The 24,042-nt window shown below is 43.8% G+C and overlaps 1 protein-coding gene across 4 annotated transcripts in view; it reads right to left on the reverse strand.

Annotated features, from left to right (window-relative positions):
* TCP11L2 (t-complex 11 like 2) overlaps window positions 1–21,941 on the reverse strand; it is a 41,699-nt gene extending 19,758 nt beyond the window's left edge. Inside the window, exons 1-5 of one of the 4 annotated variants that reach the window (XM_019642612.1) lie at window positions 21,919–21,941; window positions 9,733–9,924; window positions 6,795–6,930; window positions 2,250–2,370; window positions 602–822 (exon numbers count right to left, since the gene is read on the reverse strand). In XM_019642612.1, the coding sequence (XP_019498157.1) occupies window positions 602–822; window positions 2,250–2,370; window positions 6,795–6,930; window positions 9,733–9,889 (635 nt within the window). In that variant the 5' untranslated portion in view covers window positions 9,890–9,924; window positions 21,919–21,941. Of the gene's footprint in view, window positions 1–601; window positions 823–2,249; window positions 2,371–6,794; window positions 6,931–9,732; window positions 9,925–18,087; window positions 18,467–21,918 lie in introns of those variants that run through there. The other 3 variants (XM_019642611.1, XM_019642610.1, XM_019642614.1) reach the window with 3 other exon arrangements.
* Between the last annotated feature and the right edge of the window lie 2,101 nt (window positions 21,942–24,042).

A 24,042-nucleotide genomic window follows, 5' to 3' on the forward strand; every position in this document is an offset into this window, starting at 1 on the left:
TACACTTCCCATCTAAGTAAACTCAAAGGTGCTCTAAGAAATGGAAGCAGCCAAAAGTACAACTATTGCACTGTGTTGTACAGCTGAAACTAATTCTAAAATATGTGTATTTCAGGGCCGGCCGAGTGGCGCGATGGTTAAGAGCTGGCTTGGGACGCCAGAGGGCCCCGGTTTGGATCCCACATATGAGGGCCAGTGACACTGCCCTCTACAGCTAAGATGCTGAACAACAGCTCAACCTGGAGCTGGGCTGCCGTGAGTCGCCGGCGACGGCGTAGGCTGCGGCCCCTGCTGCAGTGGGCTGCCATAAGCTACCATGTGTAGCTGGCAGCCAGCATGAGCAGCCAGCAGCTGCAGTGAGCGGCCGTCCAGAGGCCGGCGACTGATCTGCCTCGCCTGGGAAGAGTGCAATGATGGTGCCAACTTGGGCCAGTGAAGCAACGTCCTCCACAACTAGACTGAAGAACAAAAGGACAGCAACTTGTCTGCTCCCCTTCCCCCGACTCCCCAATAAAATCTTTAAAAAAAAATGTGTATTTCACAATAAAAAATAATTTAAAAAAAAAAGAAAGAAATGGAAGCAGCCAAAGTGCTAACTAACCTCAGCACCTCTACAATGTTGCCAGTAGCCTTCAACTCTCGGATGTCATCATCTCTCACGGGAGCACACAGCTTTCCCATCGTACTGATGACATAGCTGGCCAGGCCCTGGATGTCCACAGCACTGTGCTCAGCCTGCTGTCTAATGAGCTCTGTGTCCAAAACTTCACAGATCTGGTTGCGAAGCCGGTTGCCACCAGGAGTCAGAAAAGAGAGAAGTATCTACACAGACAAAGGAAAAAAAATTACCAGCATCATTATTTGATAAAGGTTGTCATTTTTTTTTAAAGATTTTATTGGGGAATTGGGGAAGGGGAACAGTGTTGGGGAATTGGGGAAGGGGAACAGCCAAGTTATTGTCCTTCAATCTTAGTTGTGGAGGGCACAGCTAGCTCAGCTCCAAGTCCAGCTGCCTATTGGCAGCTCGCGGCTGCTCAGCTCAAGGTGCCGTGTTCAATTTTAGTTGCGGGTGGGCATAGCCCACCATCCCATGCAGGAGTCAAACCAGCAACCTTGTTGTTAGGAGCATGTGCTCTCACCAGCTGAACAATTCTGCCACCTGTTGGCAGCTCAGAGCAGCTCAGCTTGGGCGCAGCTCACTGGCCCATGTGGGAATCGAACTAGCGACCCTGTTGCTCAGAGCTGGCGCTCTTAACCAACTGAGCCACTCGGCCGGCCAAGGTTGTCATTTTTAATTTCAATGTCTAGATGACCAAGCTCCCTGTTCATATTTTAATACCCTGGATGCCACAGAAGTTTATACCGAGAGCACTCCAGTGTCTCAACCCTGAAAAGGAAGACCTACCTTCTGAATTACAGTCCCCCCCCTACTTCATTGGAAATTATTGATAAAGTCAGAATAAAAGCAACTGACAAGGAAGCAATATTACTGAAAGAACTTCAAAAAGTTTACAGATAAACGGTGCAAAGACAGAGCAAGTTGCAGGTCATGGATCCAAAAGAAACCTTTAAAGAAGAGCAAATGGAATCAGCCCATGGGCTCCATTAGTATAATATATTTTACATATAAAATATTTATTATATGTTACATAAGCAACCTATATTGGGTATTTAGTACATAGCCGACACTGTACTTATACGCATAGCATGTGGTCAGGACCACAGGCTCTGGGCCAGAGGCTTCAGTGCAAACCCCTCTGCACTCCTCAAAGCTGTGTGACCCTGGGCAAGTTAGGGAACATGGTTTCTCTGTAGAAAATAACAGGCATAACAACCTCCCAGCATTATGGTAAGGATAAATGAATAATCTAGCGCTTGGCATAGAGCAAGTCTTATAAATGTTAGCTGAAACTATAACTGTCATCTCATTTAATTCTTACAAGTACCCTGTAAGCACTCAGGAAAATGCAATGTACAGAGGGAGAGGCCATCACCAAACCGGGTCTGTCTGACTCCAGAGTCTGTGCTCTTAACCAGAAGCACCACTCCGTGTGCTAAATGTTTCCCTCTCTTCCCCTCCATTGCCCTATGTCCCAGCCCCCTCCCCACTGCAGGAGGTGCAGAGAAATTCCCTCCCACTGACTGAACCTGCTCAGTTTTTCAAAAGCATCTTTAACACTCTTTGGAGGACATGAACGCGGTCTTTGGGGGGAAACAATCACTAATTAATACAGACAAGGCCAACTCGCCTCTCTGATTTCTTCAAACAGTTTGATGGCGTGTTCATACTCTGGAGGCTCAGCATTCAGTTCTGATTCCAAGACATCCCAGAAGGCCTGGTGGACAATGTGCTTCACTTGCCTGGCCAAGCTATTGGAATGAAATGGATTGTTATTATTATTTTTTTTAAAAAAAAAGCATTATTTTCCCTGTTTATAAAACAAATGTGTTCATGGTAGAAACCTTAGAAAATGCAGAGGAACAGAGAATAAAAATTACCCATAATCCCATTATTTCTTGTTTAATATACTGTCTTAACATAGAGTACCCAGCATGTACAATACTATATACTTGTTTCATTTAATAGTTTCTCCTAAGTGTTTCCCCTAGACATTTAAAATGCTGCCTTCCAATAGCTTTCAGTAAATTCATAAAATTCTGTCTCAGGAGATACCATAATTTACCCAGCTACCCTTCTACACAGATTCTTAGACTTGTTCTAGATTTCAGGGATGAGAAGGCAAAGTTGCTCTTTCCTCAACAGCTGAAATTTTGTGACACAGAACACATTGGCCCCAAGGAGACACGTATTTGAAAGCCTGCCAACTTCAGCTTAGATGTCCCATTTAAACTTAGCCAGACCAAACTGCTGAAATAGGAGCCTTCCTAGGAAGAGCTGACAATAGAATAGGGGCCACCTTGTTTCACCCCTCATGTCAACGCCCTGAAATAGGTGCACACTACAGTACACATCCCTATGGAACTCTGACACCATTTTGCAACAGCTTTGAGAAAGGCACATATTTCCCTGCACTGGAATTACTTACCAGTCTCTATCCCCCACAGGGCGATATACCTTTCCCAGATAGAGGCCACAACTTCTTCTAGGTACCTGCCATTGTACCTAGCACAGACCCTGGCACATGTTGTGTGTTCAATAAATGCATGGTGAGTGAATGAATAATTTGATAGTTAGGCACAGCTCCTAATTTTTCTTTTTAAAGTGCAAATAGCTAAATATACAATAATGCTATGAGAAATGAAAATTAGCTTTCTGAGGAGCGTGTTAAAATTGTTTCTGGGGCCGGCTGAGTGGCATGTTGGTTAAGAGCTGGCTTGGGATGCCAGAGGGCCCCGGTTCGGATCCCACATGTGAGGGCCAGTGACACTGCCCTCTACAGCTAAGATGCTGAACAACAGCTCAACCTGGAGCTGGGCTGCCGTGAGTCGCCGGCGATGGCTTAGGCTGAGTCCCCTGCTGCAGTGGGTTGCCATGGGCTACCGTGTGTAGCCAGCAGCCAGCGTGAGCAGCCAGCAGCCATCATCAGCGGCTGTCTAGAAGCCGGTGACTGATCTGCCTCGCCAGGGAAGAGCACAATGATGGTGCCAACTTGGGCCAGTGAAGCCATGTCCTTCACAGCTAGACTGAAGAACAAAAGGACAGCAACTTGTCTGTTCCCCTTTCCTCAATTCCCCAGTGCTGTTCCCATCCCCCAATTCCCCAATAAAAATCTTAAAAAAAAAATTGTTTCTGTAACTGCAAATAATATATTTGACTCAGTAACTTTAAATGTTAAAACTTATGCAACATAAATGCCATTTCCAATGTTTGAGGCTCTCTTGAACTACAGAACAATTAAATTACAAAGGCCAACACTGCTAGGATGGACTTTTGCTCTTGACTTTACAAGCCTCACGTACTAGGCTTGAATGGACCAACCAGGAATGAGCTAAAACAACTTTATAGCTCCCTCAGGGACATCTGAGTTTAAATTTAAGTTTTCCTAAAAGCTGAAAGATACTTTTCAGGTCTTTAATTTTCTGGGGATGGGATAGGGGGATGAGAGCAATTAAATCATTTATAAGTATTCCTATCAGAAATCTGACTGAATTTACCAAGGTTTTTCCCCAAAGAAAATATTTGGCAAAATAGAAACATCCATATTTTAAAACGTAACAACTTGGCCATGGTGGAGAGTCATCTGAAAAATCAACAGTTCATAACTATTTCGTTTTTAAACAAAGGTAATGTGACCTAACTCGGCATGTTGTCTCCTGTGTTCACATTTTCTAGCCATGGAAGAAAATGAAGGGAAGAGGACTCCTATTTCCCATAATATTAAAGTACTTCAAACGCGCATGCATTTAAAGTGAGTATTGTAGTCCCCATGCCATCCTTGGGGAACATGAGGCTCAGATAGGTCTCAGCAGAGTCAGAATTCAAACCCCAGGGTCTGTCTGATCCTAAAGTACCTTCACTACAGCCTATATTTGCAACTTTTAAATTTAAAGTACAAATACCCCCAATTATCTTTTGTTGTGCTTCATAAAACACACTAATTTTAACTTCAAACAGCCATTTTTCTTAATCAATAAATGGTTATTCAACATTCAATGTGTGGAAGACCCTGTCTTAGGCACTGGGGATATATAGTGAAAAGAAAGTCTCTGCCCTCAGAAAGCTTATGTTAGCAGGGACAGAAAGGCCAAAAAAGAAATCATATTAAAAATGAATATGACAGGCCTGCTGAGTGGCTCAGTTGGTTAAGAGCTTACTCAACAGTACGAGCTCTGAGCAACAGGGTCACCGGTTCGATTCCCACATGGGCCAGTGACCCTGCATCTGAGCTGAGCTGCCAACAGGTGGCAGGATAGCTCAGCTGGTGAGAGCACGTGCTCCTAACAAGGTTGCCGGTTCACTCCCTCATGGGGTAGTGGGCTAAGCCCGCCCACAGCTCAAGACTGAACTCGGCACCTTGAGCTGAGCTGCCACGGGTGGCTCAGGGGATAGAGCATGCACTCTTAACAATGAGGCTGCTGGTTTTACTCCCGCATGGGATGGTGGCTATGCCCACCCGCAACTAACTGAACACAGCACCTTGAGCTGAGCACCGCTATTGGACTTGGAGTTGAGCTTGCTGCGCCCTCCACAACTAAGATTGAAGGACAACAACTTGGCTGTTCCCCTTCCCCAATTCCCCAACACTGTTCTCCTCCCCCAATCCCCCAATAAAATCCTAAAAACAAAACAAAACAAATGAATAAGACAATTTCAGAGCTACGAGGAAGACAGAAATGTGGTAGATAGTGATGAAGAGGGTGACAATTTCACTGAGTGGCTGAAGAAAGCTTCTCTAAGACAGTGACCTTTGAACTGGGACTTGAATGGGTAGAAGAAAGCAGCCAGTGAAAAAGAAGGAAAAGAAGAAGAAAGAAGGACTGAGTCCCTGGGACAGAATCAAGCTGGGGTCCCAGAGTGACGAGCAAGGAAGCCCATGTGGCTGAAGCACAGCAGACGGGAGGGAAAGGAGTAAGGGACGGGCTGGGGAAGAAGGGCCTCGCAGGCCACACTAAAGAGCTTATATTTTTATTCTAAGTGCACTAGAAAACCACTGACGGGTTTTAAGCAAAGAAATGATCTAATCTGATTTACCCTTTAGAAAGATCACTATGGCAACTGTGTGGCTGTGGAGGAACTAAGAATGGAGACAGAGCAACGAGTTAGGGCTGAAAGAGTCCAGGTCAGAGGGGATGGTGGCCTGGACTGGGGCCTGAACTAGCAGTAGAGCTGGTATAAAGGATTATGATGAAGTGAGTCATCGCAGAAAACCAACCGGATACGCCTACTTTGGCCAGTAATCTCAGAAAATATTAAGAATTATTATGAACAACATTCCCAGGAGCAGGAGGACTATGATCCACATTTAAATTTAAAAAATTTTTAGGTTTGCTATTTTCCTGCCTTAAAACAAGCGAAAAAGTTCTGATGGAATCTAATATTATATGTTGTCTTAACTGACAGAGAGAGAATGCCTCTGGATTTATAAATGGCACCGTGAGGCTGAAGACTCAGTGCCATCAGCCAGAAGCTAACTTTGCCTCTAAAGATGATTTATCTGGAGTAGTGACCACAGCCTTTCCCCCTCTTTGTCCCAGCCACTGAGGCAGAGAGGGGGAGTAGGATAAGAGTGGGGCTATAACCAGAGGGTGAGGTTAAGCAGCGGTGCCTGTGCAGCTGTAATGCCTCCCTCCAGAGGCTTCCAGATCACCTATTCTTAGCACTTTGGCAACTCAGCTGCATTTGTTTATCTTTCACAATCTAAATAATATCAGTATTTAGTAAGTCAATCTGCAAATATTTCTTGAACATGTATTTATTATATGTCAGCTACTCTGCTAGGCAATAAGGGTGGAGCAAACAACATAGTCGTAGTTCCTCCATTAATGGTGCTTTTGGTCAAGTGGGAAAGAGAGACATTGGACATAAATGTATACGACATCTTAACAAAGGGGCGGTAGAGGGGGCTACAGGAGTCTTTAGCAAGGTGTAATGTAGTCTAGTGTGCTTAGGAATGCCAGGAAAAGCTTTCCTCAGGACATGGCATGTAAACTGAGTTCTAAGGATTATGGGTAATGTGCACCCTAGAGGAATGGTTTGAAAAACATGTATAAGACCTTGTTAGAGAACCAAATCATGGTTACTCCCAGTGGCTATTATACGAGAACTTCCAGGAATCACACACACACACACAATCTGCAGCACAGTTTATGCACCACAAACACTTCTAGGTCACCTGTTCTCAGGGAAGGCATCTTGTTTCAATAGAAAGTTCTCATTTACAGCAATTTCGTGGGCAAGAGTCATGTCTGCGAAGTTCCTTGCTGTAGCCATCACTTCGTCAAATGTCACAACCCTGGGAGGGCTTGTTGCTGAAAGAAAAACAAAAGCCAGTTAATGTGGAAGAGAAGCTGTCATCCAATGAAGCTTCCTCATGCAGAAAGACTGTAAGTTATTCCAATATTTATTTTCAGGGTTTTACAAGTAAGAATATATACTAAAATAGGTGGGTTACCCTGCTTAACAGTGAAGACTTCAAACATTTAGAAACTTCTTTGATAGTGTCAGTTACTGTGTTGATAAAAATTTTTTACATGTTTTTGAGATAATTTTATATTAATAGACTACTATAAGTCAATCTTTTTTATTTATTTATTTATTTATTTTTAAAGCTGAGCCATCCTGCCACCTGTTGGCAGCTCAGCGGCAGCTCAGCTTGGGCCGGGAATCGAACCACTGTTGCTCAGAGCTCAAACTCTTGAGTGAGCTCTTAACCAACTGAGCCACTTGGCCAGCCCTTATAAGTCAATCTTTCAATTACCATATTTTGCTGTGTATAATGCACACCAACGTTTTTGGCCCAAACTTTCAGAAAAAGATTTCTTTTGTTTTAATTTGTTAACTCAAATTTTTATTAGTTTACATTTATGTTTGGTTTTTTTGTATTATAAAGGAATTTTAGCAATTAATTTTTAACATATTATGGTACAAGAAATTTTTAACATATTATGGTACAAGAAATTTTATGTACCGGTAACAAATTTATGATACTTACACATCATAGAAGACCAAGAACCCTTTCTGGTTGCAAGTTCATCATAAGTTCAACAAAATTGATTATTATATTCAATTTTGCATATGGATATCCTTATTGATTTCTTGAGTTACACTTTTAACTTATAAGCATAAATAAAAGGATTAAAAACATTTATATAGATACAAAATTAGTACTGCCCATGTACAATGCACATCCTTATTTTTCCCTCACAAATTTGGGCAAAATAGTGCGCATTATACACAGCAAAATATGGTAAATCACCTCAATTTTTTAGTGCCTATATTATATTTGCATTTATTAACATGTCATATACAGGAAAATCGATGACTTTTTCTGTAATTTATAACTTATTAATTTAAGCAGACTTCATATAAAATAACTGACTTTAAAACTATGATTTCTAAAGGTATAGGCAGTATTGCATAATGCTTAGGTTTAGTTCCAAGTTTGCAAGTTTTCATTTTTTGCTAGTTATCATTTAACTTTACTGAGGCATAACTGACCTCCATTAGGACTGTCCTGAGGTGGTTAAATAAGATAATTTAGATAAAAAAGCACATAGCAAGAACTCAATAAATATGGATAATTAAAATAAGTGGCATAATCTACTCAGTAGGCAATAGTAAATAAAAATTATTCTACTTATTTCTAAAGATTATTCTAAAAAAGTATTCTAATAAATCCTGTCCTTTAGAAATCACTGTTGGAACTCTTAGCTTAATTAAAAATCATTACCTCAAACAACAGTACTGACTAGTAATGCTTTCCTACCTAAAATAATTTTTAAAAGAATGAAGAGGAGGAGGAGGAGGAAGAGGAGGGAATGGTGATACACAGAATTAGTAAAACGCTTCTTCAGGATTCCTAGGTTCTCTTTTAGAGGCATCAACCCCACATCCAATAGAAAGAGTAAGAAAAAGCAACAGGGTGGCTGCTAGTAAACTCTTTTGCCCGTTCTCTGCCCCATTAAGAATCTCCTTAAAAATGTCTGTACCCTTTGGTCCAATAATCCAATTATATCTAAAGAACCCCCAGAAAGGTTTTGTGTACCAAGATGTTCATAAAGCACTATTTGTAACAGCAAAAAAGTGGAAACAAACTAAAAGTGGAATGATAAATCAGGGGTTAAATAAATGTATGGTACAGTCACTTGAAGTGGTAAGTAGTCATAAAAACAATGTTTTAAAAATACATTATCATGAGTAAATGTTTTAGTTATAATGCTAAGTGAAAAGAGTCCGTATATACACACATATGTCTATGTGAAGAATGAAGATATGACAAAATGCTGCCATCTGTCATCTTTGGGTGATATTATAGGCAATATTTTCTTTTCTCTATATTTATCAACTTTCCAATGTTTAAAAATTTAAATACAAATGAACAAGCTTCTAAACTGTGCATGTGATCATATTAAACATCAGTCGCTTTTTTCTGCATTTGCTTTGTCGGTTGGTTATATTTTCTATACACAGTGCCAATTAAAAGCTTTAAAAAAAAAACAAAAAAGAAGGAAAAAAGACGAATACACCTGCTTTACCCATCTCTAGCTTCCACACACAGAAAAGGAAAAAAAGATGTGGTCTCCCTTCACTGGGGCCACTCTTCTAACTCTTTCTCATACCCCTAGTGTAGTAATTCCCCTTATGGGCACTTTTCTGGGGTGATTTGCACAACAGTTCTTGAAATCGGCAGGAAACCCTTTAGCTTATTTCACTTCCTGCCTGACCCCTGAATTGGGACAAGTTTCCTTTCACGTAAATCAGAAGTGATCAGAAAAGACCGATTGAATGTATGTGGCCCTAGAAGTTGTCTCATGAAGGACTTGGCTCTCCGCTACTTGAGAGAGGAGACAGGGGGAGTTGACTTAGAGTCAAACCAAAGCAGCTCAGACGCAGTGATGAAAATACAAATGGGCAGGTTGGACACTTTGGTGGCTATTTATTCCTGAGAGTGTGTAGAAGATAGCTGTGGCGCCTTTGCAATGCTATTTCGGTCCATCTAGAAAGGAGGGCGAGTCTGTACTCTGACCTCAGTCACTTCTGAGTTTTAAAATCCAAAACCCATGTCTAGAACCACCCCAGGCCCCCCAACCTCTGCTCCCCGGTCAGCTTACAAGCAGGAGAGCTGGATTTGCTGGAGGAGTCGCTTGTAAAACTCTGCCTGGAGTACTCATAGTCACTGAGGGAAGCCATGCTTTCGGAGAACCTGGAAGAGTCTGAATCGCTTGGCTGGTCCTCGCCCACACACTGCTTCTCGCCATTGAAGGGCATTTTGTGTCCCTTCAGTGCGGGTAAGGCGATAGGACCTGCACAGACAAACAGACCCTGCGTCAACGTTCTGTGGTACTTCGGCGGTGCCGATCCTTCTTCCAGTGTAGACAGTCGTGTGGCATGTATCACAGCACGGGAAAGGCCCCCGCAGATTACCTGACGCTTCCCATAACACCCTGGCCAGGCTATGACGAGGCCTTCAAGGCTGCCTTCCAAAAGCGGGATTCCACAGCCATAGGTGTGAGAGTACTCAGGACACAATCAGTGAGAATATGGACTCTCAGTAATAACGAACGGATCCTTGAAAACCAATGCGCAGGATACACTCTCCTCCTCCTGGGCTGCGAAAACTCGGGAAGGGAAGAGTAAGGAAGGGCGTGGGGCTCTGCGGTCAGACCGTCTAGGTTAGAATCTCATTCAGTCTTTTGTCTTGTGACCTTGAGGAAGTCACTGAACTACCTACCTCACGAGTGAAACTGGACTGAAAGACTATAATCGCATAGGGTTGCTTGAAGATGAAACAGGATTAGGCTTATTAAAGTGCTTAGCACAGCGCTCAAATGCTAGCTATTATTATTGCTCCTATGTCTTTGTTTTAATGAAAATGTTTTTGAAATCAGCCTCCTTGGTTGTCTGTGAGCCTCTTGGGGAAAGGAGAAGGCTAACTAAAATCTCTGGCTGCCAAGTCTTTAGGTTCTTCTCCTCCAGTTTCCCGTGAGCTGCCATGATGTGAAGAGGAGGGACTGATATTTGGTTTGTACTGGACAATGTACAAAGTACTTACTATCGCCCAGTGAACAACCAGGCACAAGAGATTCTGATTCACAGGTGGGCGCAGTGAGGGGGAGACAGACTCCCAGAGAAGAGGGGATTGAGTACTCCATAAAACCAGTCCCTGGACGCTAAGACACTCACTGTCGTTTCCGGGACATCAGATTGCCTCCCAGTTCAGGGCAGTTGGGCCCAGTTACCCTCTAGAAAGGATATCCTGTGTACACGAGATGCCCAGGCCTGAGCTCAGGAGCTGCAGCCAGGCCCGTGAGAAAGCTGGCCTTGATATGAGTGTGGTGATAGCTGACACTGAGGGGAAACCTGGGCGAGAGGAGAAAAGGCATCTCAAATCCTGAATGGACAGTGATGATAGTAAGGGTTCACTGAGTCTCTTTAAACCTGAACCAGCCCATACAATGAGGGACACAGAGCTTTTAAAGCTGCCAGAATGCGAAACCACAACTAGGCACAGTATGCCTGAAAATACCTGCAGTTTCTCCCATGATTCCTTTCATATTTATTGAGTGCCTACTGTGTACCAAGAACTGGGAAAACAGTGAACAAAGCAGACAGGGCCCTACCCCCATGGCTCTCAATCTCAGTACATAAAACTGTGTGTGTGCCAGATGCTAGAAGTCAAGAAAAGGGAAAACAAGGCATTGCTGAAGAAGCATGAGAACGGAGCGACAGGCACGGCCGGGACTAAGCCTTTGTTGAGAGAAAGAGTGCCACTTTTTATCCCTGGGGTGGTAGAGACAAGGATGGGCCTCAGAGGGACTTATTAAGGCCAAAAGCCCAAATTTGCACCTGGCCTCACCTAAACAACCTTCTTCAGTCCTGCCACTCACAGAAATGTGCCCTTGGTTGGCCCACCAATTTTGCAAACAGAAAACCACTAACTTGGAGGCTGCCTCTGCAGACTGAAGGGCAAGGAGTTGAGTGTAGCTGTCAGGAAGCTACCAGGTAGAGATATTCACTTCAAGTTCCAAGGCCACAACCACCACAAACACAGGCTATTAAACAAGCCCTGAACTCCTGCATCCTCAGTGGTGAAATAACCTCCTTTACCCCATGCAGACTAGATTCTAGTGGAGCTTTAACTCCCATCTGCTGGAGTGGGGAGTGAGGGGTGGGGGGCTAGAGGACTAAAGAAAAGGGTCTGCTCTAATCCTTTCACTTCCATCAAACCCCAAATCCTAAACAGAATGCTTGCCCTGCCCTCTAGCTTTCTCTTTGCCAACATTTTACTTCTTACTGATGGCATTTCTTGAAAATGCCACCTTCTCCAGAAAGTCTTCCCTCCACCCTCTGGGCAGAGCTAAGGGCACTCTTATTTGTCCATCGGCAGCACAACTCCTGTGCTTAGTCCCTTGTACAGTGATTTTCCTCCGTGGCTACTTCCAACTCTCCTTAATAAGGCAGGGACTGTGTCTCGTCCACTGCCAGTGTCAAGTTTGTAACAAGTATTCATTCTCTGTCAGCTGAATCGGAATCATTGAATCCCACTTGGTAGAGCTTCAACCAGAACATTTGCAAACTGATATCACTTCGCATTTACAGGCCTGGTACTTCCAAAGGTCACGCGGAGCAGAGAACCTACCATTTAAACCTACTTTACTAGGTTTAGGACTCAATAGTCCCTGGTCTTTATCGCACTCGTATTTGAATATTTTAAACTTTGTTTCCACTCCATTATCTTTTTCAGTCATTCCATTTTAACAGCTGTGCTATGTATGCTCTTAATCTCTTTTCACTTTGGCTGTTTTTCCAAGTAAAAGTGAATAAAAGCTTCCATCCATTGGAATTTATGAACTAGGTTAATTCATACATGAATTCTCTGGATTTATTTAACCATAAATTCATTCATTAGAATTTATGAACTGTCCATTTCATTTTTCTACTCCAGCTGAACAGCATACTTCGTAGGTTTTTAAATTGTTTAACAAGGCAGCAAAGTGCAAAGATTTATAAAATAAAAGACCTAGATTTCTAGTTAGAAGTCCAGAGTCTGAGGCCTGGGTCTGTCATCAATTTGCTTTGTATACATCACATCTGCTTTCTTTCCTCCATTTTCCTGAGCGAGTTGGGCCAGTTATGAGATCCCTTTCGGCTAGGAATTGCTAAAATGCTAGAAACCCAGAGTTTCATGAGGCATCACGAGAAGTTCTGAGAAATCAAATGTGCTCATGGCAGGCACGGTTAATAACATGCAAGTGTGCTTTCTTCTAACGATTCACTGAAGGTAGAGTTTCTGGCCCAGGGGCTATAACAGAAAATTTAAAAGCTTCAAAATGTTTAGCAAACCTTGTTTGGTTGGCAGAAGCCTCCACGGCACACTGGGCTTTAGTGCATCCACGCAGAAACTTTTCTTTGAAGACAAAATGCCCATTATTATTTTATTAGGAAATTGCCTGTTTCCTCATACAGGCACTAGTAATACCTACATAACTCGGAGGGATTATTTAGTCATTTAGTCAATGTATGTACAGTACTTGGAACAGTGTCTGACACAGAGTAAACAGGATACAGATGTTTGCTATTGTAAGTATTATTTGCCTCTGTTGTTATCATTATTTCAGCCATTAAAAACTCTCAAGGGAAGAACAGTTTTATCCTATGATGATAAAAGCGTATTTCCCTACAGATAAACAAGGCTGGGAGTTAACCTAAGACAGAACTCTTGCACTTGTTTGAAATACAAAAGCCAAAAGCAAATGGCCCATCTTGGTGTAAATGGCCCATCTTCTGCAAGTTCCTTCACATCTGTTCTTACTTTTCTTGGTCTCGGGTTTCCATGTAAGTCATCTGGGGACATAGCTTCTTGACTCAAAAGACAATGAGGGTAATTAAGACTGCTTTTAAAACTATTTGGATTCTTTCTTAGAACACTAAATGAAACCAGGCTGATTCTTTATGAATGATAATGCTTCTCATACCGACAGACTTGGATCTACTTAACCTTCATGACTGAAACTCACAAGCAAACCACACCACTTTTTACGTACACAACATCTCATCCTACCGTGAGGATTTCCTCACGGGGCAAAGGAAAAGTCAAAGGTGAAGACAGAAGATAACTCCAAGCAAAGCCTCCAACACTACAGTGGGTCACCATTCAAAGAGAATAATTTTTATTGCAGCGCTCCATATTTAATCATAATAAATGTAACATTATATCGTTACTTCCAAGCGCAATGACTAGGATTCAGCACTTAAATGTTTATTATTGAATAAATTAATGGATGAATGAATGGCAGTATGAGCACTGACATTTTAGAGAGGAGGAAATGGGTACAAGAACCTGAAGGACCTACTCCTGTGTCCCACCACAGGTGGAGGAGACAGGTTTTTTAATTTGCTAGTTGATTCCTCGGTCTGTGATCAGACTTCCGACTTTATTTCCTTTCTACAGCAAACTCTTATCTGCAAATGGTCCTGCACTGGTTCAGGATTGCAAAGATCCACCAGTGACAATGCACATGTCACTGAAGCAGTAAGAACACTGGCTGTGGAACCAGGTGGACTGGATTCTTGATCCTGATTCTTGATATTTACTGACTGGAGACAGGGAACTTACCATTTTAAAATGTAGATAATAATAGTATCTACCTTATTGAATTGTTGTGAAGATTGATTGAAATAGTCTATGTCAAGTACTTAAACTCTTAGTAAGTGCTTGACAGATTGTCAACTATTGTTTTATTCTTACGGAAAGGAGTTACGAATTCCAAAAATGTCAATGTCATAAAAACAATGAGGCTAGGATATGTTCCAGATGAAAAGAGACTTGACAACTGAGTGCAATAGATGATCCTAGGCTGGGTCCTGTTCTGGAGGGGAAAAAAAATGCTATAACAGACATTATTAGGTCAATTGAGAACATTGTTGTAATACTGGAAACCTACTTCTGCATTACAGTATTACATTTACTGAAGTTGATAAATGTACTATGATTATGCATTTAGGAGTAAAGGGCATTATGTATGGCAACTTTCTCTCAAGTGATTCATACAAGAGAGAAAGAAAACAATAAAGCATATGGAACAAAATGTTAACAGGTGAGTATGAGTAAATAGGGAATTCTTTGTACTGCTCTTGCAACTTTTTCTGTAAGTTTGAAATTATTTCTGAGCAAATGGTTAAAAGAGAAGAAAAGAAGTATGGAACTGAAACTTCAAGTCTAATTCGGAACAGTCCAGTCTGCAGTTTTTAGATTTTGATTGTTCCCACCACTCTGATAGCTTAGATATCACTCTATTACAAAAGTTCTTCTAGACAGTCAAACTTGTCCCAATGTCCTTCTTGAATAGTGCCTAGGGAATAAGACAAGAAATAGACCCGAGCCCTTCTGAAAAGAACAAATAAATCATCCCTTTTAAGAGTTCTTCTCCAGGTGGTTTCCCGTTCCTTAAGAAGTCTCCTAGTGGTGGGTGGTGGTTTTTAGTCCCCCTGTGTCTGGCGTCTGCCTACCTCATCCTGTACCACTCTCCCTCTAACCCTTCCTGCTCCAGACACAACGGCCTCTGGGTTCCTCAGACATGCCAAACGTCCTACTTTGGAGCACTTGTACCTGTTATTCTCTCCTCCTGGAATGTTCTTCTCCCTGATCACAATTGGCTCCTTCTTGCCATTCAGATTGGAAATGAAATGTTACAACATCAAAGTCGCCTGCCCTGATATTCCTGATACTCCATCTGAATTAGCCATCTAGAGCTCAGAACCCTTCCTTGGGCTAGAGCTCAGTGAGCATCATTGATGAACAAATTAGGCCACACTCCTTGGGTTTTCCTTCTCTTCTACCTCACTCACATTTACTCATACTCTCATTATGCAGTCATCTGAAGCAATATAGTTGTTTCTGCATATTTGTCTCCCCACTAAATTTTAAGCTGCTTGCAGGATGGGGCTCTGTCTCTGCTCTCTAATTCCCAGGGCCTACCTCAACACATTTCCAAGGCACCAATAATTCAAACCAGCAAAGACTCACAGTTCCAGAGCTTAAAGAAACCTTTACATGTGTCTTTCCACCCTCTTCATGCCCACTGATGGCAAATTATAACAATTAGAGCCGCCATGATAAGTGCTTTAAATGTTGTATCTCTTTGACTCTTCATTATAACCTTGCTAGCTAAGGAATCATTATTATCCCCATTTTTACAGAGACGTTAACTACTTGCCCAAGGATTCCCAGCAGCAGTGGGGGAGCAACTCAAACCCAAGTAGTGAGTGGATCCCTAAAGCCCACGCTTTGACAACTCTAGAATGGCTGGAGAAAATCTGGTCTGCTGCTCATTCTTTCCACTCCCACTCTGACAAACTGACCTACCCATCACCATGTGAACATCTATCTGCACATGTGGAAGCAAGGTGACCTGCCCCGGGGTGGCTGCTCAAGTGCTATACCGCGAAGGGCATCACTGAAAGACTCTATTGTCCAAAATAAGTGTCAACCACTCCAGTAGGGTGACTGAAAACCCTCCATCAGGGAGCCATTCTTTAAGCACTGCAAAACCCCTAGGTAAAACACAAATATCAAAAGGGCTAACGGCTTACAATTAGGGTACGTCAAAAAGATTTTGAGGTAAATAGTTCAGATTATCCAGCAGTGCCTTGAGGAATGGAGCCCATCCAGTTAAGGTTACATCATGGAAAAGAGAAATGTCAAAAAAACAAAAACAAAAACACCTAGTGGGTACCATCTTTGAAGACCGAATCGAGGTCAGGTGTCAGGACAAGCATTCGCACATGTGTAGTAAACGGGCATGGAGTCAAGAGTAAGACTGGGCTCTGAAGGGAGACATCGCAGATGGTGGGGGAAATCTACCTCTTTTGCAAAATGCTGCTTTGGAACCAGGTCCAAACAGCAGCGCTAAAAAGTTATTCATCTGCAGCAAAGCGAACACCGCAGAGCAGGGAGACAGGTGCCTGCTCCATTCAGTTAGAGAACACTGCTCTTCATCAAATTGGAGCCAACAAAGAGCTAAACAAAAGCCAACAAGCCTGTCATTGTCTTAAAAAGCAGATGCGCACACTGCACATAACATGACAACATCAGGGAGAAGGGTTTCTAGGCACTTTTCACACTTGGAAAACGCTCCTCCTCCCACCCGCTGGCTGGTCTCTTTGAGCACCTATGCCGTCCCCTCTGGAGGGCTCAGCCCCTCACAAAATGGTACTGAAGCTGCGTGCCACACGTGACTAGATATCTTCAGCTCTGGGTCCCTTCATGACAGGCCACCTCCCGGGGCTGCCAGGTGATGTACGAAATCCCTGGAGGCAAGAGGAAAAGGCAGGCAGGGAGCTTCCCCAAGTGGGAACCACGGCCATCGCCTCACTATGATTGGCAGGTGGCAAAGAGCGAGGTCGGGGACTGGGCTGGAGAGCTGAGACCACGGGGACCTTGGGGACGGATGGGCCCACTGGGGACAAGGACAACTTGTCTAGTTTCTGCAAAGTCACAGTAACAGGACAACCGTCTCACACGGCAGATCCCAAACTTCCCTCATTCGAGCACCACTCCTCACGCCGGTCGCCCACACACCGTTCTCGTTATCTTCACCAGATCTTTGCATTTCAATGCACTTATTCTTAAAGGGAACTTTGTGTCCTGGTGAAATCGCGCGTTTAATGGATCGCTTTTTCCTCGCGCTAACGAAAGCACAGGACCGCATCTGCCCACGTGCCACCTCAAATCACCGCCGTGCGCCCCGCGGTGCCACCCAAAGGAGCAGCTCCGGGAACGTCCCCGAGAGGCCGGGGGTTGGACCCCGGGCCTGCCCGGCCCCGCCCGCCTCTTCGCCCTCACTGACGACTTGGCACCGACCGCCGCCCCCTCCCCGCCGCCCGGCCCACGTCCCCCCACAGCCTCTCCCCCTCCAGCAGCACGTTTCCTGTCAAAACAAACCCATGGGGGAGGGGACCGCGGAGGTCGAGCCGAGTGCCGGGGAAACCCCGGCAACCAACCTCAAACAGACGCTTCGGGCCCCGCCCGGCCGTCACCGCCGCTCGGTTCGCCCGCCCCACTCGGGCCGGGGGTCGCGGGCGAGAGGGGACCCCCTCCCGGAGCCCGGATGGTGGGAAGCCGCTAGCGAAGCGGCCGCTGGCACAGGCCCAGCGCGATGGAAACAGCGGCCCAGCGGCCGCGACCCCGCCGCCTCCGGGGCCCGAAGCCCGCGGCCACCCCGACACCCACCGTGGCTCCTCGGCGCCCGCGCCCAGCTCCCACGCAGGACGGCGGTGCGAGGTCCAACAAGGGGGTTGGGGAAGCGAAGCAGCTTTATCGCCCCTGGCCCCGGCGCCCCAGGGGGGGTTCTGAGGTGGGGCAGGGGAAGCCCTCCGGCTGCCAGCAGGCGACGTGCCCCCCCCCGTCCGCCGACCCGGGACCATCGCCTCAGCGAGCGACCCCCTCCCGCGGGACGGATACGCACCGGGCCGGCGCGGAGCCAAGCGGAGGAGAGAGGCGACTGAGTGAGCCCAGGTCCTGGGTCTCTGGGTGTCCCCTCACCCAGCACGGCACAAGCACCTCCAAAACTCACCAGTCCAACCTCCCCCAGCTGCCCCGTAACCCCACGCGGTATTTAAAGGGCCGGGAGGGACTCTGAGGAGGCTGCCACGGCGAGATCATCACGTAACAGGCGAGTGGGGGGAGCACGGCACGGGGCCGAGGGGAATCCAGGGCGCTTCGGGCTCCGCTAGCGGAGCTCTGACGGATATGACTTGCTACAGACCCTTTTTCTTCATGTTCGGATGAAAACGGCCGCGGAGAGCTTGGATTGAAATGGTTTGGGATGCGAGAGGGAAAGGCCCCCCCCTCAGGTTGGGAGTGGTGCTGTCCTGGGACTGCTAGGGGCGGGGAGACAAGTGTTTACGGAACTGGGGCATCCGTGCCGCCCGGAACCTTGGCGTTGGAGGCGGGGCCTGTCGGTGCTGGGGGGCGGGGCGAAGCCGCTCGCGGATACGCTAGGGAAGCACTAGGCAGACCCCGCCCAGGCATTGCTGCAAGCTCCCGGGCGGCGCGGGTGGGACACTTACTACCTGACATCTCTCATGTAGACGGGGAGATCCAAATTGGGTGCTCAGCATGTCACCGTCCACACATACAGAGACAGCCCAACCCACACGGTGGCAAGTGCGTTCCCACGTACCTCAGCAACCAAAAGTGTCACCGACGTTTGTGGCGGCACCTCCACATAAACACAGGTCCAGATTTGCATATGGCTAGACCAGACGATAAACTCCTGCGAGTCACACCCAACCAGGCTCTCGGAACACGTACACTATGTGTGCATGCAAAAGATAAGAGCATCTTACTTCCTCTAGGGTTCTTGGCAGCACCTAACTGTGTCCGGGAGAAGTTTCAACTTTGGTTTAATGTAAATAAGCAGGCCAGGATGGGCTCTGTGAGGTCGGCCCTAGGCTCAGCTCTTGTTGTGGGCGTGCTTTAGGGTGTACAGAAACACCCCTACCCCGACCTCACACAGGAAAGACACTACGTTATGCCACGTGTAAATTGGTGTTCTTTAGGAGATAGTTTTATGCAGGAATGTAAGTGAATTTTGTATAGGCTGAAGTATTTCTATTTAGTGCTGAAATCATGTCTGGATTGTGGAGGCAAAATTGGTTTTAGACAGGCAACATTTTAAAGGAATATAGAAAGCCAATTATCTCAGATGGAATAATACAGTGTTACCATATGGACTCTTGTATTCAAACCCTGGATCTGACATTTACTACCCATGAGGTCTTGCTCAATGGGGATAACATTGATAACTATCTCATTGGGTTATTGTGAGGATGAGATGAGATAAAACACATGAAGTGCTTACAGCATACACAGTAAGCACTCAATTAGTGTTAGTTATTGAAACTATTTGGCAAACCACTCTGACCAAACTTAGCTGGTGGTCTGTGTAAATTTGTATTTGTATTTCCTTATGCCACTCTCTCCTCCCTTCTCCAAATATATACAACTTGATACAAATCAAGAGATTAAAGAAAAAATGCTGTTGCTACCCAGGTATTTCCATGCCTTTGTTTATATAGTTTGTTGGAATCAGCAGTGAGGATGACAGACGCCTCCAATTTCAATTCTTGCCAAATAACCACCACTACACAACAACTGCCATCAACACCCTAAAATCTCCACAATAGAAAGATTAAACAAAAATATCCCTTGGGCTTCTCGACACTGTGACAATGACACATTGCAACTTTGCTTCCTTTGTTAACTTTGCAGGAGCTTATTAAGTATTGTTTGGCTCTATTGCATAACTTGGACCAGGTGAGCATGAGTCAAGAAAATTGTCCAGTCTACCTGAGTGACCAGCTGCTTAACCCTGAGCATGGCATTTATTTTAAAGCTCAAATATGTAACCCTCAAAGCCACAAGGAAGCAATTTTTGTCAAAGCAGGTGAGTCAAGTTTCAACATGCGCTTGGTTGAGAACCTTGAGGTGAAAGAGGTGGGGTAACATCAGAGACCCAAACCAGGGAGAGAAAATATCCTAGAAACACAATCTTCTGTTACTTAGACATTAAATAACTTGCTATCTGGAAACCTTTTGATCAGTTACCTGACCAACTGCCCTCAGCCTGGCTTGGATATAAAAGCACTTTGAAAAAATACAGTGCTGTAAAATATTAGGCAGTTCCATTAAAAAATGAGCCTTGTATCACATTCTTGCTCACAGAGCTCAGGCAGTCATAGAATAAAATCCTCCTTGCTCAGATTATGTTCACGACCTTCTGGAAAAAATGTCTGAAAAGGCAATCTCTTTCGTAAGTAAAATAATTCGCTTTTTATTTGAAGAAGACATTATCACACCTAATTTTTCTAACATATTTTTTATTGAACTGCTTACAGAACTCAAGGTAAATGCAGTTTTTTCCCCCTTATAAATTTACACAACAGACTAACTTTGATCTATTGCTTTTGGCAAATAACTAAAGGCAAATAAAAAATTTTGCTCATTACAGAACTAGAAATAGAATACAAACTTTCTTTTTACACATCTGAGTTTTAAATCGTAATGAATCTTTGAAAACAAATTTTAAAATCCCAAACTGATTTTAATATGGATTTGCAACTCCTCAACCATTATCTGGTATAGTGGAGCTGTACCTGATGCTGATCTAGCATAATGCAGATTCAACTATATTACTTAGATGGGACAGGGTGTGGAGAGCGAAGAGAATAATGTAATCACTGGCAGTGATTTTGCCCCCTATTCTCTCGTGGAAGTTGTGAGGCTTCTCTTCCTAAATTGATCTCAGTGTCCAAGCTTCTCATTATGTTCTAAGCTTCTTACCCAGGACTGGCTTCATGGACCTGCGACCTGTGCAGTTGCACAAAACCGCACACTTGGAAGAGCCCCGCCCTTGGTTGAATGCTGGCTGCTGCCACTTTGAAATTCTTAATAATTTTTTTAACAAGGAGCCCTGTGTTTTTATTTTGCACCGGATTTCACAAAGTACGTAGCCGGTCCTGATCTCACCACAAAGATTATGAGTCTACTGTGTAAAGGTACCTAATTTCCCTTTATCTGTTCCCCTATGCAAAGCAATTTTATCTAGAGCTCAGTTGAAGAAACAAATATCTGTTTCAATGCTGTAGCCAAAACAAAACAAAAAACAAAGTATATCCCAAGTCTGTGTCCCACAGAAGGCATTTTCAAGGATAATTTTGATTGTACATACTTTTGACCTTATGTTCTTCCATTAGAACCTAACCCCTCACATAAGATAGGACTACACTGTAAGTAGAAAAAATGATTAAATGGAACCCCATCTCTTTCTCTGTCCCCCGTCCGTCTTAAGGTGCTAGGAAGGGTTAAAGTTCATAAGGTGGGGAAAAGGCAATAGAAAATAGAAGGAAAAAATAATAATTTGGCTAATACACAAACTAGATAATCAGTCACTGAATGTTCAAAATTTAACCACACTTTCTTGACAGATTTTGTCTTTTTTTTTTCTTTTGGTCTTGAATATAAGGCAGATTTAGATCATTGAACAGTTTTGACAGTTAATCAAAACGTTGATGTTTGATCAAGTTTCCAAAGCACACAAAAAACAGATTTTTCCCTGACTTCACTGACTGAACTGAATTAGTATAAAACTGGAAGTTATTCTCATTCCAATTGCTTGTAACCTCACACCTAGAACACAGCCCCAGTCCCTGACCCCTCACATACTAAAAGAAAAAGCATTCTTAGTGCCTCCCTTCACCCGCTATGCCCCTCCCCCGCCCCCCAACACACTTACTTGGAAACCACTGTTGTCCCCTGGAATGAAAAAAAAGAGTGAGGCTCAGCCGTGAAGACAACTCTGGGCAGGAAGTGGGAGGGGCCAAGGAGAAGCGACGCTCAAAGGAGCACCTAGGAGAAGCCAAAGAGCTGAAGGCTCAGAGCTCTGACGGAGACAAGCTCTTGTCCCCACTTCTGGGCCATCAGGCAGACCTTTTCTAAATGCCTCCATCAACCATGGTTATACATTTAGACCTTCACTTTTAAAATCAACTGTAATAATCAGTGGCAGGTAGGGGAGGCAGAGAAGAGCTTCTAAAATAAGAGGCAAAACTTAGATGACCTAAAGGAAAAACAAAAGATTAAGAAATGTGAATCTTCAGATAGCGTGTTCAACATAAAAACATGCGTTATAGAACAGCGATTATGTGATGATACGATTTATACTTGAGAGAGAATTTGCACTTCAGAGCACATACACGCGTATGTATTCTGCATATATGGAATGCATAGAAATGGACTAAAAAGTTACCCTCCCAACTGTTTGGGAGACAAGTTGCTTTATTCTTTATACATACAAGTGGTTTATTTCTTTTACAGTGAGAAGGTATTCATTCAGATGTCACTAATGTAATTTCACACTGTGATACAGTGATGCACCACTCTTCTCATTCATTGTATGCCCTCCTTAGTGGTGGGGGGCTACTAACACTGCACAATAAATAACGTTCCCATCTCTATTTTATTCATATTGTTTAAAAGTCGTGATAACAAATGGAGCTTTTCATATAAGTTATAGCAAGGGATAGATTTGCAAAAGGCCCTTATTATTTTTAAAAGATCATTAAAAACTTTTATGGTATGTCAAAATTATTTATGCTGGATGGGGGAATACCAATCGTTACTTTTAAGTAATTCCCTGCAAGCCCAATTCTTGGATAGTCAAAGTGCATGGTGTTTACTTTCATTTTGAAAACATGTGTTGCCCCAACCTGTGACTTCTAAGGGTTTCCTTGATGAGAAACCGAACAGGCATTCTTTTCCTGAGTGGTATGAGGCTTAAATAATTATAACACTTTTTGAGGGTGAAAAATTGGGAGCCCCGGACACTCAAATGCCTGTACAAAAGCTTTGAGATGAATTCCTGAGGGTTCTAGTGGAAGGCATTGAAGGGAACCAAAGTTTTGCCACCCTGAAGCTGCCTTTTTGGGATACTGATTTTAAGCTGTTTGTTAAGAAACAAAAGACTCAGAAAGAACCTTTGACCCTCCCCCTTTCCTGCCCAAGACAAAAACCTGCTTCAGGAAGGGAATCTTACAACTGCTGCCTTAGTGTAACATGAATTAAGTATTGTAAATAAGAGGACTTCAGGCAGAGAGGGGCCTGTTAGTTAGATGCCCCCTATGTACCACAGATTCCGGGTTGCCTGGCAAGAATTTGCCCATAGAGTGTGTCCCAGTCCCTCTCAACTATCTGCAAATAGCCCATTCTCACTTCTGAAATCTAATACTCCATCCCTTCACCTTTCCTTCTTTGTCCAAAGTGTCATATACACCCAATGTTCTCATTGTCTTTGGAATTTTCATGCTTATATGAATTTCCCATGTGCATGTATTAAAATTTTGATTTTCTCCTATTAATCTGTCTCTGTGAATTTGATTATTAGCCCAGCTACAAGAATTTAGAAGGTGGGAGGAAAAGCATTATTATTATTTTTTTTTAGCCCCCACAGTTTATTAGGGCACTAAGGGTTTATGAGTGACCACAGGGATATTCAGTGACTCAGGGAACTGGTAGGTTAAGAATAGAAACCAGAGCTTACTTCATGGCTTCTATACACACACACACACACACACACACACACACACACACACACACAGAGTCACATGCACAGTATTACCTATTGGCATAATTATCTAATTTCCATAACAACATGTCAACAAGCATACAGCACTGTTATCAACTAAGTGCCTGAAGTATTTATAATCACATTCCATTACTCTAGAAGGGTGCTTAGACCAGATACCGGGGTGGCTGTGCCTTCCAGAAAGCCAGGAGAATGAAATGCTGCCAACTCTCCTAAAATATGGAGCTGTTTATGCTTCTTTCATGTATATATGAAGCAGTCAGAGAAAAAAAAAAG

Source organism: Hipposideros armiger, unplaced genomic scaffold (genome assembly GCF_001890085.2).
Source record: "Hipposideros armiger isolate ML-2016 unplaced genomic scaffold, ASM189008v1 scaffold_71, whole genome shotgun sequence".
NCBI classification, from domain to species: Eukaryota; Metazoa; Chordata; class Mammalia; order Chiroptera; family Hipposideridae; genus Hipposideros; species Hipposideros armiger.